This window comes from Podarcis vaucheri, assembly GCF_965113315.1.
Source record: "Podarcis vaucheri genome assembly, chromosome: 2".
Lineage (NCBI taxonomy): Eukaryota > Metazoa > Chordata > Lepidosauria > Squamata > Lacertidae > Podarcis > Podarcis vaucheri.
In genome coordinates, this window is record NC_138760.1 from 8,060,748 (window position 1) to 8,078,318 (window position 17,571).

The 17,571-nt window shown below is 46.7% G+C and overlaps 1 protein-coding gene across 3 annotated transcripts in view; it reads left to right on the forward strand.

Moving 5' to 3' along the window:
• Nucleotides 1-17,571, forward strand: part of GALNT6 (polypeptide N-acetylgalactosaminyltransferase 6) — a 62,519-nt gene that overhangs the window by 29,408 nt on the left and 15,540 nt on the right. For all 3 annotated transcript variants that reach the window (XM_082205678.1, XM_082205677.1, XM_082205679.1), the window contains exons 3-5: nucleotides 6,525-6,697; nucleotides 11,189-11,338; nucleotides 13,321-13,555. In XM_082205678.1, the coding sequence (XP_082061804.1) occupies nucleotides 6,525-6,697; nucleotides 11,189-11,338; nucleotides 13,321-13,555 (558 nt within the window). The remainder of the gene's footprint in view (nucleotides 1-6,524; nucleotides 6,698-11,188; nucleotides 11,339-13,320; nucleotides 13,556-17,571) is intronic.

The following is a 17,571-nucleotide window of genomic DNA, read 5'->3' on the forward strand; positions in this document are numbered from 1 at the left end:
TCCTTGACATCTGAAGGGAGGGCGTTCCACAAGGCGGGCTCCACTACCGAGAAGGCCCTCTGCCTGGTTCCCTGTAACTTGGCTTCTCGCAGTGAGGGAACGGCCAGAAGGCCCTCGGCGCTGGACCTCAGTGTCCAGGCTGAACGATGGGGGTGGAGACGCTCCTTCAAGTATATGGGACCGAGGCCATTTAGAGCTTTAAAGGTCAGCACCAACACTTTGAATTGCGCTCAGAAAAGTACTGGGAGCCAATGTAGGCCTTTCAAAACCAGTGTTATATGGTCTCGGCGGCCACTCCCAGTCACCAGTCTAGCTGCCACATTCTGGATTAGTTGTAGTTTCTGGGTCACCTTCAAAGGTAGCCTCACGTAGAGCACATTGCTGTAGTCCAAGCGGAAGATAACTAGGGCATGCACCACTCTGGTGAGACAGTCTGTGGGCAGGTAGGGTTGAGTGGATACCGGCAACCCTTAACTAAGTGGGTAACTGAGCATTATGGACATACAGTCTCATGGAGAGCCAGCCGTATTCAGTGGGGGAGGGAAGCCTTTGTCAGCCTCAGGGCCACTTTCCCTTCTATGCAACCTTCCGAGGGCCACATGCCAAGGAAGAGCAAAAGTGGGAGGAGCAATGTTTTACCTGTGTGCAATAGGCTAGTTCCTACACAAACTCTCTACTCTCCATCCAGGCAAGTAAGAGGAATTATTAGTGTTCGCAATCCGGTCAGGCAAAAACACTTGAGGCTGCAAAGCGAGCCCAGTGCAGTGTGTAGCTTGGGGAGAGTTAAAAGTCCAGCAGACTTTGCATCTCTGGAAGTTGCTTGGGCTGAACGATGTTGTCTTGAAGTTGCCTGGAATTATTTGGGGACTCAAATATTAGTCCCCTGTGTCCAAATTTATCCTCTGGCCTCTTGCAGGCCATCCAACTTGGCATAGTCTTGATAAATGTCATCTAACAGAAGTTGTCTCATCCTCATAAATGTGTACCCTGCTACAGAATTTACCCTGGCAGAACCTGAAGAGTGTTAAATTGGTCTTGGGGCAATTGTGAGGAGTGTTAGGAAATCATTTCAAGATTTGATATAACAGTTGTTACAAGACTTCATTTCTGAGCTGGCATGCAGCGGCATCTAGCATGTGATTGTGATGGCATAATTGATAAGCAGTGGTACATTTTAAAAAAAATAATAAGGTATTTATAGGCTATCTTTTAGGGCAAGGACTCCAACAAGGCCAATAAAATGCAGTAGGAAGAATCAAAATGGCAAACGCCATAAACACATAACATCAATATATCTTTAAAACAATAAAATATATAGCCACTAGCATGACCATGGCAGCAAAGATGACATTTGTTGTTTAGTCGTGTCCGACTCTTCATGACCCCATGTACCAGAGCACGCCAGGCATTCCTGTCTTCCACTGCCTCCCGCAGTTTGGTCAAACTCATGCTGGTAGCTTCGAGAACACTGTCCAGCCATCTTGTCCTCTGTCGTCCCCTTATCCTTGTACCCTCCATCTTTCCCAACATCAGGGTCTTTTCCAGGGAGTCTTCTCTTCTCATGAGGTGGCCAAAGTCTTGGAGCCTCAGCTTCAGGATCTGCCCTTCCAGTGAGCACTCAGGGCTGATTTCCTTCAGAATGGAGAGGTTGGATCTTCTTGCAGTCCATGGGACTCTCAAGAGTCTCCTCCAGCACCATAATTCAAAAGCATCAATTCTTCAGCGATCAGCCTTCTTTATGGTCCAGCTCTCACTTCCATAAGCCAAAAGATGACATTAGACGCAGGTGGCGCTGTGGGTAAAAGCCTCAGCGCCTAGGGCTTGCCGATCGAAAGGTCGGCGGTTCGAATCCCCGCGGCGGGGTGCGCTCCCGCTGCTCGGTCCCAGCGCCTGCCAACCTAGCAGTTCGAAAGCACCCCCGGGTGCAAGTAGATAAATAGGTACCGCTTACCAGCGGGAAGGTAAACGGCGTTCCGTGTGCGGCTCTGGCTCGCCAGAGCAGCGTTGTCACGCTGGCCACGTGACCTGGAAGTGTCTGCGGACAGCGCTGGCCCCCGGCCTATAGATGTGAGATGGGCGCACAAACCCCAGAGTCTGTCAAGACTGGCCCGTTCGGGCAGGGGTACCTTTACCTTTACCTTTAATACCATTAAAACCAGCTGGACATGTAGCTTACTTACTTCAGGGAGCACTTTCCACATTGTCTTCTTTGCCAAAGAATTCTTACGTGCACCCTATGCAACCTTTGCAAATTTGCCGTGTATGCATACCATGTTGTTTTGGTTTATCTCCACCCACTGTGAGCGTATAATGTGCTCTGTAACACACCCAATGTTGCCCTTTATCTATATGTCGCAGAGAAAGATCCATTGTGATAGGGAAAGTATATTCCAGGAAGATTGTCTCCTGTTGATGATCTTTCCATTGAGAAACTCCAAGGATCCAGGGTTCCTGAGCACAGCCTTTGACAGCCAGGTGCCCTCTGCCTGTCGTGGACTACAACTCCCATCATCCTTGACCATTGGCCATGCTGGCTGAGGATGATGGGAGCTGAAGTCTAAAGTGCGTATCAGGTTGGCAAAGGTTGCCTTGAAGATCGTTCATTAGCATATTTTGAAGACAGTGGGGAGAATTCAACGCCAAGCTATTATGATAATTTCTGCTTGCCTGACAGGGTGGTCTTCCCTCTGCTCTCTCTGTGTGCTGTTCTGGGGTTCCTCCTGACACCCCCCTCCCCAAACCTATTAGGAAGGGAGGAGAGCGTAGAAACCCCCATTGCACTAGATGGAGTCCTTGCGCTGGCTCCCACTAGCACAACCATTTTGTGGAATTTGGATCAATATGTAATTAATTAGTATAAAAGCATCAGTACAGTAGAATGGCTAGAACAATGAACATCTACCAGTGGTAGATGTGGTTTTAAACCCCCACTCAGCCATAAAGTTCGCTGGGTGACCTTGAGCCAGTCACACACTTTCTTAGGGTGGAAGGGGCTACAACTAAGAACATTGCTTCCAGCTCCTTGGAATACAAGTTGTTTGCATTATTATTATTATTATTATTATTATTATTATTATTATGGTTTCGTATTTGTAGCATATCAAAACAACTAAGAGATTCCAACATGTCTGAAGCTTTCCAGTTGTGAGGATATTATTTTTTAACATCTCATTGAAATTGTGAATGTGGAGTTCAAAATTCTCATTTAGGAGTTGCTTGGTTGGTGTTTGGGTTTCGTTTTTGTTTGTTTGTGCTGAGCTTTAAGTATTTTGCAAATGTTCATTTTGGCTCTAATTGAAAGACCATTCAAAATTTGTGAACTGGTGACCACCTGCCAATACTGACTGAACTGTTCTGGTGAAAATAACTCCATAGCTGCTACTTTGGGCCAATTGGAGGTCTGTGATGGGGGGGTTGCTATCAAGAAGGTCTCCCCATATCCAGCTGCCTGCACAGATTCCTGGGCACTGTCTACTGAAGAAGTGGCAATCGGCAGGGAGCTGGGGGCAGGAGGTGCATTTCCTTCTGCCAAAATCCCCTCTGCTAAGAGCTGAAATCTCGCTGGTTCTCATCCGTGGTGAAGAGAAAGGCCCGAGGTGCGTTTCTCCCTTTTTAATTATCCACGGCTACCCCTTCTTCCCCTGCTTTCCCCTACCTTCTACGCCCCACTAGCGTCCCATTTATCAAGCAGCAAGCGTTTACAATTGCAACCCTCTCTTCTCCCCCCCCCCATCAACCCAAGTTCAAAAACTTTTTTATTCCATCTGTTGCCCGCCCTTGGTTTTGTTCCGTTCCTTCCCACTTCTAACAGTTTCGGCGCCCCTTTCCATTTCTCCTTCTTCACTTTGCTTGCCAAGTGGAACAGACACGGCTTACAGTACAGCAGGGGGGCGAGGAAGGAGTCAAACGTGACCCCTTCTTCCCCCGCCTCCCCTGTGGTCTGAGGCCACTGCTGCTTCTCATAGAGGGGAGATAAGTCAGTCAAGGCCTTGCAGTGGGTGGGAAGAAGTGAGCTAACAAAGGCAACCCGAATAATGGCTCCAAAAAAAAACAAACCCCTAGGCTGAAGGGGGAGCGATTGCAGACAGTCTCTCTTCTCTCCTCTCCTTACCTCCCGCCCTCCCAGCGACCGATTATTTCTGCCTAGCAGGTGTAGATGTCACAATGGCAGAATACCCTCTTCTAGGCAGGGAGTTGCAAGAATGTTATTCAGTCAACCAAAGAGGCATAAACCAATTTAAATTAAAGTGCAAAGCCCTCCCAGAACCAAAACCATAAATCGGGAGAGCTGGGGAAATTGGCTCAGATGGAGGGAGCCCATGAATGAAACTTTTATTGTTGAGCACTTTGGGGGGGGGGGCAGGGGGAGAGGCAGAAGAAAAACCTGATCTACCATGTGGAACGTATTCCCCCTTTTGATGTGGACCAGAGGTATGCGGCATGCAAGGGACTCGTCTGCCTTCCTGCTGGAAAATTCAGAGAGAAGGGTATGGGCATTGAAATCAAAAGAGATTGATGGGAAGGGGAGCAAGTTGTAGAAATTGTTTAAAGCCTTGGACTCTCTTTTCCCACCCACCCCCCTCGTGTTTTCACCAAGAAATGCTTCATGTTGCATGTCCTGGAAATGTTACATATAGAATCAGAGAATCGTAGAATTGGGAGGTACTCCAAGGGTCATCTAGTCGAATCCCCTGCAATGCAAGAATATCAACTAAACCATCCATGATCTATGGCCATCCAACTTCTGCTTAGAAACCTCCAAGGAAGCAGAGTCCTCAACCTCCCTTGGGAGACTGTTCTACTGTCTCTCTTCAAATATCTCAAGAGCTGTCACATGGAAGCGGAGACAAGCTTTTCTCCTCCTGCTCCGGTTTCAAGTTACAGTGGTACCTCAGGTTACATACGCTTCAGGTTACAGACTCCGCTAACCCAGAAATAGTGCTTCAAGTTAAGAACTTTGCTTCAGGATGAGAACAGAAATCAGGCTCTGGTGGCACGGCAGCAGCAGGAGGCCCCATTAGCTAAAGTGGTGCTTCAGGTTAAGAACAGTTTCAGGTTAAGTACGGACCTCCGGAACGAATTAAGTACTTAACCTGAGGTACCACTGTACAAGGAAGAAGATTCCAACGAAACATCAGAAAACACCTTCTGACAGTAAGAGTTGATAGACAGTAGAATGGTCTCCCTCAGGTGGTTGTGGGCTTTCCTTTCCTTGGAGGTTTTTTATGATTCTGTGATCAAAAGTTCTACCTGATTAAAACTCCCATAAATAGTTATGGTCATGGCAGGGTTGGCCCAAGACATTTTGCTGCCTGAGGCAAAAGACAAGATGTGTCTCCCCAACACCATCACGTCATGTGCAGAAGCTGAGAAGACTGCCAACTGAATCCTCCTTCAAGACTGGCAGTGAGATAGCAGCATTCACACATACAGTGGTACCTCTGGTTATGTACTTAATTTGTTCCGGAGGTCCATTCTTAACCTGAAACTGTTCTTAACCTGAATCACCACATTAGTTAATGGGGCCTCCTGCTGCTGCTGCCGCCATGAGATTTCTGTTCTCATCCTGAAGCAAAGTTCTTAACCCGAGGTTCTATTTCTGGGTTAGCAGAGTCTGTAACCTGAAGCGTATGTAACCTGAAGTATATGTAACCCTAGGTACCACTGTATAAGCAGAGCTCAGGGTCATGGCAGGGTTGGCCCAAGACATTTTGCTGCCTGAGGCAAAAGACAAGATGTGTCTCCCCAACACCATCACGTCATGTGCAGAAGCTGAGAAGACTGCCAACTGAATCCTCCTTCAAGACTGGCAGTGAGGTAGCAGCATTCACACATACAGTGGTACCTCTGGTTATGTACTTAATTTGTTCCGGAGGTCCATTCTTAACCTGAAACTGTTCTTAACTTGAATCACCATGTTAGTTAATGGGGCCTCCCACTGCTGCTGCCGCCGCACGATTTCTGTTCTCATCCTGAAGCAAAGTTCTTAACCCGAGGTTCTATTTCTGGGTTAGCAGAGTCTGTAACCTGAAGCGTATGTAACCTGAAGCGTATGTAACCCGAGGTACCACTGTATAAGCCAAGCTCAGGGTGATCCCTCTAGCATTTGGGAGGGTGATACTCAGTGGCAGTACACATTACTCTGGTCTATTCTGTGGGGGAGGGGGTGTAGCCGAATGGTTGGTTGCTGATGCCCCCCTCCCAATATCTGCTACCTGAGGCCATTGCTTCACTCTGCCTCATGGTAGAGCCGACCCTGGTTTTTAGCAGCATAGAGACCAATCTCTATCTGCTTTAAAGAGAAGCTTTTAAGATTCACTATAGGAATGGGGAAGATGTAGCTCTTTGAGTGATTCCCAAACAATCATTCTTGACTGTTGGACCTACTGGCTGAGGCTGATGGGAGTTGTAGTCCAGCCATAACTGGAGGGCCACATGTTGCCTCATCTCTGCTCTAGTAACTAGAGGGGGAACAGAACAAGCCTTCCTTCATCTCATGCACACCACGGATGTTCCTTTTGTAGGTGCATCGACCAAAAGTTCAAACGCTGCCCGCCCCTCCCGACCACCTCCGTTGTCATCGTCTTCCATAACGAGGCCTGGTCAACCTTGCTTCGCACTGTGTTCAGCGTCCTGTACTCCTCCCCAGCTATATTGCTAAAGGAAATCATTCTTGTGGATGATGCCAGTACAGATGGTAAGTACGGTCTCTTGGGAGCTGGAGGCAGGTGGCCTTCATCCTGAAAGGCAGAACACACCTCTTACTTTTGCATAAGGGCTCTAGGGATGAGGGAGACATTTGATTTGATTTGATTTGATTTGATTTGATTTGATTTGATTTGAAGGTGAACCTACCTAAGTCACACTTTCTGGAACAATATGCAAACTGAAACACAGCCCTCCTCCAAAATTCACGCTTCCCTGAATTTTGCAATGCAGTCATCCCACCAAGTAACACCCACAAAAATGCATTCTATTAGGGCAAAGTATGCATATATAGGGACGCGGGTGGCGCTGTGGGTAAAACCACAGAGCCCAGGACTTGCTGATCAGAAGGTTGGCGGTTCGAATCCCTGCAACGGGGTGAGCTCCTGTTGCTCGGTCCCTGCTCCTGTCAACCTAGCAGTTCGAAAGCACGTCAAAGTGCACGTAGATAAATAGGTACCGCTCCAGCGGGAAGGTAAACGGCATTTCCCTGCGCTGCTCTGGTTTGCCAGAAGCGGCTTAGTCGTGCTGGCCACATGACCCAGAAGCTGTACGCCGGCTCCCTCGGCCAATAAAGCGAGATGAGCGCCGCAACCCCAGAGTCATCCGTGACTGGACCTAATGGTCAGGGGTCCCTTTACCTTTATGCATATATAAATGCATATATTAATGAAAATAACATGCAAACGTACAGTATGGGGAAATTGCTTTGCAAAAAGGTATGAGGAGAAATTCCGAATAAAATGCTGACAAATTTTCATTAGGGCTTTTTGGGTTTTAAAAAAAATCGCAAATGGCTGTGGGAATGTGGAGAGCTGAATATTTACCCAATTGTTCTTTATTTTGAAATATTTATCCATTGCGACTATTGGTGCTGTTTCTATTCTTCTTTAAGGAAACCCCCTTCCAGTTTTGTGCCAGCAGAGGTGAGATTCAGAGCTCAACCTAACTAGTAGTCCTGAAAGAGAACTTGCCAGAGAGGAAATATACAAGTAAATCTGGTAGTGGTCAGATCCTGGTGTAGTTGGGTTTCCCCAGGAAGTGAATAACTTTTAGGCTCTGCCTTTTGTAGCTATCCCTTCCTGGTGCATTCCTGTTAGAATGCACCCTTCAACTTGATTCACATTGTGGCAGGTCGTTGATGGTTTTGCTTTTGTTCTGTTTATATTGGGGGGGGGTTAATCCTGCTACAGTCGTACCTTGGATCTCAAACACCTTGGTTCCCGAACAAATCGGCTCCTGCACGATCGAAACCTAGAAGTGAGTGTTCCGGTTTTTGAACAATTTTCAGAAACCGAACGTCCGGCTTGGCTTCCGAGGCTTCCAATTGGCTGCTGGAGTTTCCTGCAGCCAATCAGAAGCCGGGCTTTGGTTTCCAAATGTTTTGGAAGTCGAACGGACTTCTGGAATGGGTTCCATTCAACTTTCAAAGTACGACTGTACTATTTATGCCATTTGACTGGAGACACATTTCCCCATGATCTGTAGATGTGACAGGCCATATTTAGCTCCCTTCTGGGAATAAATTGCTCACTTGGGCAACTTTAGTAACCACAAGCTGCCATTTAGTAATCTAAATTGGTTGTGCCCGAGGTTAGGATAATGACACAGTTCAACATCAGGACTTCCCAGGGGTGGAGCAGGGAGATGAAAAGTATCTGCCTCTCCTGAATCTCAGCTACTCAGGTTCTCAGAAGGTTGTTGAATTCATCAAGGAGGGTTTGTGATTTCTTTTTAACATATCAGCTAGTCTAATGTAGATAGTTATTTAATCCCTACTCACTCTAAGCTCTTCCAGACAACTTGTTTGTTAAGCATTCACCCTGTTTTGCTTGCACAAAGCTTACACGGGGGTTAGATTCTTTCCAAACTTTATTGAACATTTGTTCTGATTTGTTTGCAGAGCAGTCATACATCAAGTAATATTTGTTTTGTGTTCACACTGATTTGCTTGTGGGGTGTTTGATATGTTTTACCATTCATCTGTTCATCCCACACTTCTCCATGCATTCCCCATTACTTTCCTAACTGCAAAAGTCCCCTTTTGTACTGGATTTGTTGCACTGGGGTAATGACAGAGCCCTTTAATCCACTTTAGCTGCTCAAATCTAAAGTACTAGGTTGTGCTTGAGTCCCTCCTGCAAAATAATGACAGCCTGAAGGCAGCAAATCTTTAATCTCTGTCCATCTCTTATGCTTGGAATTCTCCTCCGCTAATACCTGCTTAGCCCTTCCTTCCTTCCTTCCTTCCTTCCTTCCTTCCTTCCTTCCTTCCTTCCTTTAGAAAATGCCATCACTTCTGTTTGGGCCTTTGAGCAGGTATACAGTGTGTTCACCATCTCCAAAGCAAAAGCTCTGCTGGGAGTGTTGCTTAATTTCCATCTGAGCATGGCTTCTAGGAAGGCTTAAGAATGCATGCAAGTATTGGCCAGCATGGTATGCCTGGGCACAGAAATGATAGGTGTTCGGCCCTAAATCTCTGTGGTCAGTGGGAAGAACTGGGGAGAAAAACTAAAGGCCTGTTCAGCATGTCATACTGTTGTTGGTGCAAGACTTCTGTTGCCTTCTGAATCTTGTGCTACAATAAATTAGGTGACCCAGAGTATCAGAACTGTATGGTTAACACTTGCACACATCAAATAGAAACCCACTTCCTTGTGGGTTTTGTTCTGTTCTGTTCTGTTCTGTTTTGGGGTTTTGTCGGTTCTTCCATCCAAAACATTTGGATGCTACATCTAGTCCAGGGGTAACCAAAATTGCCCCCTCCAGATATTGTAGACTACAACTTTCATCTTCCCTGAAAATTGACTATGCTGGCTGAGGCTGATGAAAGTTGTTTATTAAGTATCACCAAGTGCTTGGTGCACTTCCAGACTGTCGCTCTTTTCAGGTGAGACTCAACCGCATAACTGGCCAATTCAGGTTGTGCAACTATAATTGACTTGTAGGTCTTGCACAACAAACCTGCTCCTCAAAGGGTCAGCCTTTTTGTGCTCAGAAAAGTGATGGGGAAATGCAGTGGAAAACAGGTTGGGACACTTACTTTGATATAATGTCATCTAGCCTCCCTGCAAACGAAGCAAAATGAATGTTCAATAAATAGGTCATTGGAAGCACCTTTAGCTGTTGTCTGGAGGGAGGGGAGGTGTGTGTGTGTGTGTGAGAGAGAGAGAGAGAGAGAGAGAGAATGAGAGAGAGAGAGAGAGAGAGAGAGAGAGAGAGAGAGAGAGAGAGAGAGAGTGTTACTGTAGCAGGCTAGCACAGCTACCTTTTATATGGCGGTTGCCTCCATTTCACAGCCGTTGTTTTTCTTGGTACTGCGCTGCCTGTTCCTGCGGATGCTGTTTCAAGCAGTCTCTTCCGTGCAGCTGCTTTTCAAGTTTGTCTCAAAACCCAATGTGGCAGAAGAGCCAAAGCAGGCCGTGTCTCACCACAGTGGCTTGAATCGCTTCCTGCCATGCGCCACACCTGGCAGTGAGCTGGGTGCCCAAAGAAGGACCTAAGGCATGCCTTCTAAACAGCCCTCTCAAGGTTTACACCAGGGATAGTTAGAAACACAAAAAACTGCAAATACGTTGGAAACAAGACTTAAAACCATAGCCCTCCCCTAACACTCCATACACCCCTGTACAAAGGGCCTGCAAGACAGGGCTATTCCGCCTGGCCTTTGGTTTGGACTTGGTCTGACCCTTATGTTTCCCTCCTCTTATGGTCTTGATTTATCAGCTATTTTAAAATGAGGCTGCATTTTAAATTGCATTTTAACCTGTATTTTAAATTGGGGTCCCCCCCTCTCTTCCCCCCATTATGTTTTTACTGTGATTTTATTGGTGTTAGGCACCCTGAGCCTGGCTTTGGCCAGGGAGGGTGGGGTATAAATATAATTTATTTATTTTAGAGCCAGTGTGGTGTAGTGGTTAAGAGTCACGTAATCTGGGGAACCGGATTCGCCTCCCTGCTCCTCCACATGCAGCTGCTGGGTGACCTTGGGCTAGTCACACTTCTCTGAAGTCTCTCAGCCCCACTCACCTCACAGAGTGTTTGTTGTGGGGGAGGAAGGGAAAGGAGAATGTTAGCCGCTTTGAGACTCCTTAGGGTAGTGATAAAGCGGGATATCAAATCCAAACTCCTATTAGAATTGACATCCATTGCTCCAGATGCTTTTGCCCTTGGTGCCCTGCCCCCAGAAGGAAATGTGCCCCCCAACTGCAAAAGCTTCTCCCCTCCTGCCCTCCCCATCCCCTTCTCCATCCCCTCCTTCTCTTCTCTTTGCCCTGCTTATTGCAGTCCGAATCCATGACCACTTATTAGTTTTTAATATGTTGTGAAAGTGGGGAAAGAGGATATGTTAAGCAGCTTTTTTACAAAAAGGTTTTAAAATTGTGCTCGGAACGAATCTCACCTTTTGCATCATTCCTTTTCCACGCAGTTGCCAGGCTTCTGAGCCCTGCGCCCCTCTAACACTTGATACACTCTGTTCCAGACTACTTGAAAGACGAGTTGGACAGCTATGTGAAGCAACTGCAGATAGTGAAGGTCGTCCGGCAACTGGAAAGGAAGGGTTTGATCACTGCCCGCTTGCTGGGTGCCAGCGTTGCCACGGGAGACGTGCTCACTTTCCTAGATGCTCACTGTAAGTCGCAACTCTCTCCGTCGGTGAGCTCAGTTCTCGATGTGGGGCTTCTAGAGGCAAAATATTGCCAAGGCTGGCAACTCTGTCTTGCTTCGCAAAGCCAGCACACACAGAGTGCTGTGCACCTGGTTGGATTGCTGTACCGTTGAGGCTAGTTTGCAAACTTCCGCTAACGGCAGCATCCAATCATGAGCTGCGGCAGATCAAACATCACAGATATGAGTCTGGCCATTGCCTCGGGTGCTGTGCTTCTCAACCTGAGCTGCTTCACAAGGTCAGTTGCCGGTGATCAAGTGCAGAAGAACAACGTGGTTTCTCTGTACGTGTGCATCGACGTGGTTGGCAGCTGGAAGTGTGGGCAGACTCGGCTCTGCAGGGCTGTGCGTTAGGAGATGATGTGAGGCTCAAAGGGCTCACTCACACATACATGGCATCAACTGGCTGATCCAAAGGTAGAGAAATCAAGAGACTTACGTGCATGTGTGAATGTCCTCTTTTATTGGGGGTGAAAGTGAGGAATCCTGATTTGGTAACGTTCTGCTCATGGGAGGCACAATAGGCACAGCCCCGTGTGTATGAAAATGGCATGCATGTTTGGGTTCTCTCTTTCTTTCTATTCACACAAAGTGTGGCTTTCTTTGGGACGCAATTCATTTGTGCCTGCCCTGGCTATTGCATCAATAGCAGAATAATGTATTTTTGAAGGAGGCTAAAAAGTAAAGCCAAAAGGAAGGAGGATTATTCTTCCCACAGTGCATAGCAGCAGAACTATGGTGGAACAAATGGGGCCACCCAGTGTGGGGCCTGTCATAGTTCCAGAGCCTTTCTGGCTGGGCTGAATTTTGTTGAAGGAACTCAAGGAGGCCTCCATGCAGATACAGCAAGATGGCCTCATGGTGTTATGCTCCCACAATGGACTACAACTCCCATCATCCCTAGCCATTTTCTGCGTTGGCTGGGGCTGGTGGGAATTGGAGTTGAACAACCTCTGGAGGGTCACATGTTTAACCCAAACATGTATTTGGGGACCCATTTCTTTTTCTTTCTTTCTTTTACTATAGATTTAATGGTGATAATGCTCCTGTTGAGACCCAACTTGGATCAGGGTGAAACTCAACCCGCTAGTAGAAAACTAATGCTTTAGTGTATTGCATTAGGATGTTTTCTCGATGTTACAACCAAAGGCCAGTGTGCATTTTCAAGGTGGCTCTGGGCAATATTTTTGTTTTTTTTTATCAGAATTTGATTAAGTTTTAACAATAAAAAAGTTCAGAAAAATACAAAGACAGAGAAAATACAAAATACTAAATACAAAAATACACACTTAAAACACGAAAAAAGAAAAAAAGAAAAAACACATATAGAAAAAGAAAAAGAAAGCAAAAATTCCCTCTTTCTTTATTTCATCTTTAGTTAACTTATTTTCCTGACTTCCTCACATCTCCCATTCTTGTATCCCTTTTAATAATTAATTCAGCAAATTCGTGTCCTATTAGTTTATCTATTGTTAATCCAATCTTACATTTTACCTTGTTGCTAGAGCCCCTGCAATTCATTTCAATGTCATCAGCATTCAAAAAATATTTTTGGACCCTGAAATGGTTATTCCAGAATGTAAATCAGTTCCAGGCTATAAAATTACAAGTATGAAGAGTCAGGGAGAGGCCTTATTATTTGGAGTTATTTGGAGTTTTCCAGTTCTGAGCATCTATAATAGTGTGGTAGACTGCTAGGCAGCGGACATTTTAATAAAAATTGTTTCTGTGTACATCTGCATGGTAAGGTGATCAGAAGCTGCCATTTTCTCCTTGGGGGACAAGGAGAAGGTGGAAGAGAGAAGAAGTGGCTGTTACAATGTCAAGAAGATGAGGTCAAGGGACAGGAATTGCGAAAGGATTGGCAAGGCTGAAATGACCCGGGAAAATCAAAGCTTGCTTAGAGACATCAGATGATGCCATCAATTTCTCCTCCTCTCTTCTTAGGTGAATGTTTCCATGGCTGGTTGGAGCCTCTCTTATCGCGCATTGCTGAGGAACCCACCGCTGTGGTCAGTCCAGATATCACCACCATTGACTTGAACACTTTTGAGTTTTCCAAGCCAATTCAGTATGGGAAGCAGCACAGCCGGGGGAACTTCGACTGGAGCCTGACTTTTGGATGGGAGTCCATCCCTCAGCATGAGAAGCAGAGAAGGAAAGATGAGACTTATCCCATCAAGTAGGTCCATGATGAAAGCTCCTTTTCGATAGACCTTTTGATGCCACTCACTGTGAAGTAAACCTCTGTGTGGATCACAGCGTAATCTGCACCAAAACCCACACACTCACCACATAGACCTGATAAAATTTAGTAATGTTTGTTTGGCTTCATTTGTTGGATCAATTAAAAGGTTTCTTTAAATTTATCCAAATGCCTCAATGAGACAGGAATGCAACTGATGTTGTGGTGCTTTAAGGTAAAGGTAAAGGGACCCCTGACCATTAGGTCCAGTTGTGACCAACTCTGGGGTTGCGGCGCTCATCTCGCTTTACTGACCAAGGGAGCCGGTGTACAGCTTCCGGGTCATGTGGCCAGCATGACTAAGCCGCTTCTGGCGAACCAGAGCAGCACACGGAAATGCCGTTTATCTTCCCACTGGAAGGTATCTACTTGCACTGGTGTGCTTTCGAACTGCTAGGTTGGCAGGAGCAGGGACTGAGCAATGGGAGCTCACCCTGTCATGGGGATTCGAACCGCCGACCTTTTGATCGGCAAGTCCTAGGCTCTGTGCTTTAACCCACAGTGCCACCTGCGTCCCCCAGCCACCCAGGAGGTGTCTTCTTAGAAGAGTCATGAAGTGGAAAGAGAGAGGAAAGCCTCTCCTAAAACGGTGTCTTTGCGCTTTTTGTGATGATGGGTAGACTAAGGTAGCAGCATCCTTCTTGCTTCATTTTAGTTGTGTGAGAGCTAGCAACAGAGTTTTCCAGGCACCTCCTGTTTGGTGCTGTAATCCCACCAACACTCCCCCCCCTCTCTCTCTCTCTCTTTCTCTCTCTCTCTCTCTCTCTTTCTGTCTTTCTTTCTTTCTCTTTCCACTGACCTTTTGGCTGTCCTGTAGGGCAGTGTTCCCCAACCTTGGGCCTCCAGCTGTTTTTGGACTACAACTCCCATCATCCCTCGCTAGCAAGACCAGTGGTCAAGGATGATGGGAATTGTAGTCCAAAAACAGCTGGAGGCCCAAGGTTGGGGAACACTGCTGTAGGGGATAGGGAGAGCATGGTCTGAGAACTGCGCTAGTTGTAGTGGGTTGGTTGGACCTATTCTCCCACAAAACCCCAACTACAAAATACAGTGGTGCCTCACAAGACGGAAAACTCGCTAGACGAAAGAGCTTTCTGTTTTGGAGGTGCTTCACAAAACGAATTTCCTATGGGCTTGCTTCGCAAGACGACAATGTCTTGCGAGTTCCTGCTGTGTTTTTTTCCTTCCCCCCCCCCTTTTCTAAGCCGCTAAGAGGCTTATCAGCTGATCAGATCAGCAGATAAGCCGCTAAAAGCCACTAATAGCGCTAATCCGCTAATCCGTCAATGGGCTTGCTTCGCAAGACAAAAAAACCGCTAGACGAAGAGAATCACAGAACGGATTCTTTTCATCTTGCGAGGCACCACTGTAACAGCTAAATGAAACAACACTGTAGCACTGTGAGGTTTGAGGTAATAACCGAATGTCAGAATTCAAAAGTGTGTTTTTTCTTTCCTTCGGAACTAATTTTATTCGCAGGCGTTTTATTTTTCAAACAATGGTTTGATGGTGATTTGGAAAAGCCACTTTTTTTCAGTTGGTTTTTCAATAAGCCAGCTACCGTGGGATAAAAAAGTTTAGGGCAATCGGCGGTGGAATTGAGCCAAAAGAAAACCAGCAATCACAGGCAGAATCAGGAGCTTCTCAGTCCTTCCTGTCCCTCCATGTATTCCAACCTATAAGTGACCTTGCAAACAAAATAGCAAAGGAATTCTGGTATGCAGCAGTAGAGTGGCTTTGAGAACAATTCGGAACATGATAAATGGGTGTGTAAGTGAAAGGCTGGCTGAAGGAAATGTGGGGGAAACCTCTTGCACAGATACGCAGGTTTGTACCCAGTAATTCTTCTAGTGGCTGAGGCAACCTTTGGTGTAAATGACCCCTGAGATCTGGGTCAGCCATGTTTGCACATCACTCTTGATTTTTCCAAGCACCTTATGGTGAAACCTTTGTCCGGCTTGGATGCCTGCAGTTTAGTGTGGGAATAGACGCCACTGAAAATAATAATATTAATAATAAATTTTATTTTTATTTTATTTTAAATAAATAATAAATTTTATTTATATCCCGCCCTCCCCAGCCGAAGCCAGGCTCAGGGCGGCTAACAACAATAAAACAGTACAAAAGTACAGCAATGTAGAATCATAGAATCATAGAATCATAGAGTTGGAAGAGACCACAAGGGCCATCGAGTCCAACCCCCTGCCAAGCAGGAAACACCATCAGAGCACTCCTGACATATGGTTGTCAAGCCTCTGCTTAAAGACCTCCAAAGTAGGAGACTCCACCACACTCCTTGGCAGCAAATTCCACTGTCAAACAGCTCTTACTGTCAGGAAGTTCTTCCTAATGTTTAGGTGGAATCTTCTGTCTTGTAGTTTGGATCCATTGCTCCGTGTCCGCTTCTCTGGAGCAGCAGAAAACAACCTTTCTCCCTCCTCCATGTGTTTGAGGGTATAAAGATGAAACCAGTTCTTTCTGTGCAGTGGGCCCATTCATACACACAAGTCATCTTTTGGTACTGCAGTCATCTAGAGATGGCTTTGCATGTGGGTGCCAGGCCTGAGATGCTGGATGAGGAACCCATGGACTTCATCTCCCATCATCCCTGACTATTGGCCAAGCCAGCTGGAGCTGCTGGGAGATGGAGTCCAACGATATAACTTTGTGTTGCAGATCCCCACTTAGCGTACCACCACCCCCGCTAGAAAAATATAAATCAATGTGATCTACCTCCTGGCGCTTCCTTGGGATATAAGGATTATAAACCACTTGGTATACTCGGAAGTTCTTTATGAGACACAATGCCAGGACTCCCCCTCTCCTTCCCCCCTTTTGGCGGTACAAAAGCCAGGATAATGAAGGCCGTGACATGAAAGAGCCAAGGTTTATTCCTTTCTCTTTTCAAAGCCTGCCAGCCTCTGGTCTGTTTTGGCAGTGGGCAGCTGCAGAGTCATTAAGGTAACCAGTATCCCAACCTCTTAAAGCTCGAAATGACCTTGAATTCATCAAGTGGAAGACATTTAATACCGGCCCTCCGGCCCTCGCCATTGCACCAGCGAGACAAAACCCCTGTTCCTTTTGGCCTCAAGTACAGCTCCTCTTTGTGCAGAGGTCAGACGGGAGGCTGTTGTGCCCCCAATGAAAGGGGCTCAGGGACTCCTTTTTGTTGCTGCTGCATATTCTGAGAGGGAGAGAGTCTGGCAGCTTGGCTTGTCAGCAGCTCTTAATCTGCGCTGCTGCTTGCCTTGGTAAGAACAGAGCTGTGTTTCAGGAGCTGAGGGGACCTTGGTGAAGCAAGTTTTCAACTACGATCTCCGTTTCTCTCTTTTTTGAAAAGAAAGAAAGAGATGCCTCTTGCGAAAGGAGCAGGGCGGATTGAAAAGCTTCGTCCCCAAGTGCTCTCAAATTTGGCTTGGCAATATGCATTTATCGTAATGATACCTGAGGCTGAATGAAGGGCTTGTCTGCCTCCAAAAGGCTCTGCCTTAAAGTTCCTAATGACTGAGCGCCATCCTAAGCACTGGGGCTGATCCTGCTGCTTCTGATGTGATCAGCCAAGACCTGCCTCACGTTCTCCTCCTTAGCTCTCCCTCTCCTTCAACACATCTGGGCTTGCTTGCTGGTGGTTTTCTCAAGACTAAAAAGGTAAAGGGACCCATTACCATAAGGTCCAGTTGTGACTGACTCTGGGGTTGCGGCGCTCATCTCGCTTTATTGGCCAAGGGAGCCGGCATACAGCTTCCGGGTCATGTGGCCAGCATGACTAAGCCACTTCTGGCGAACCAGAGCAGCGCACGGAAACGCCGCTTACCTTCCCGCCGGAGTGGTACCTATTTATCTACTTGCACTTTGATGTGCTTTCGAACTGCTAAGTTGGCAGGAGCAGGGACCGAGCAATGGGAGCTCTCCCCGTCGCAGGGATTCGAACTGCCGACCTTCTGATTGGCAAG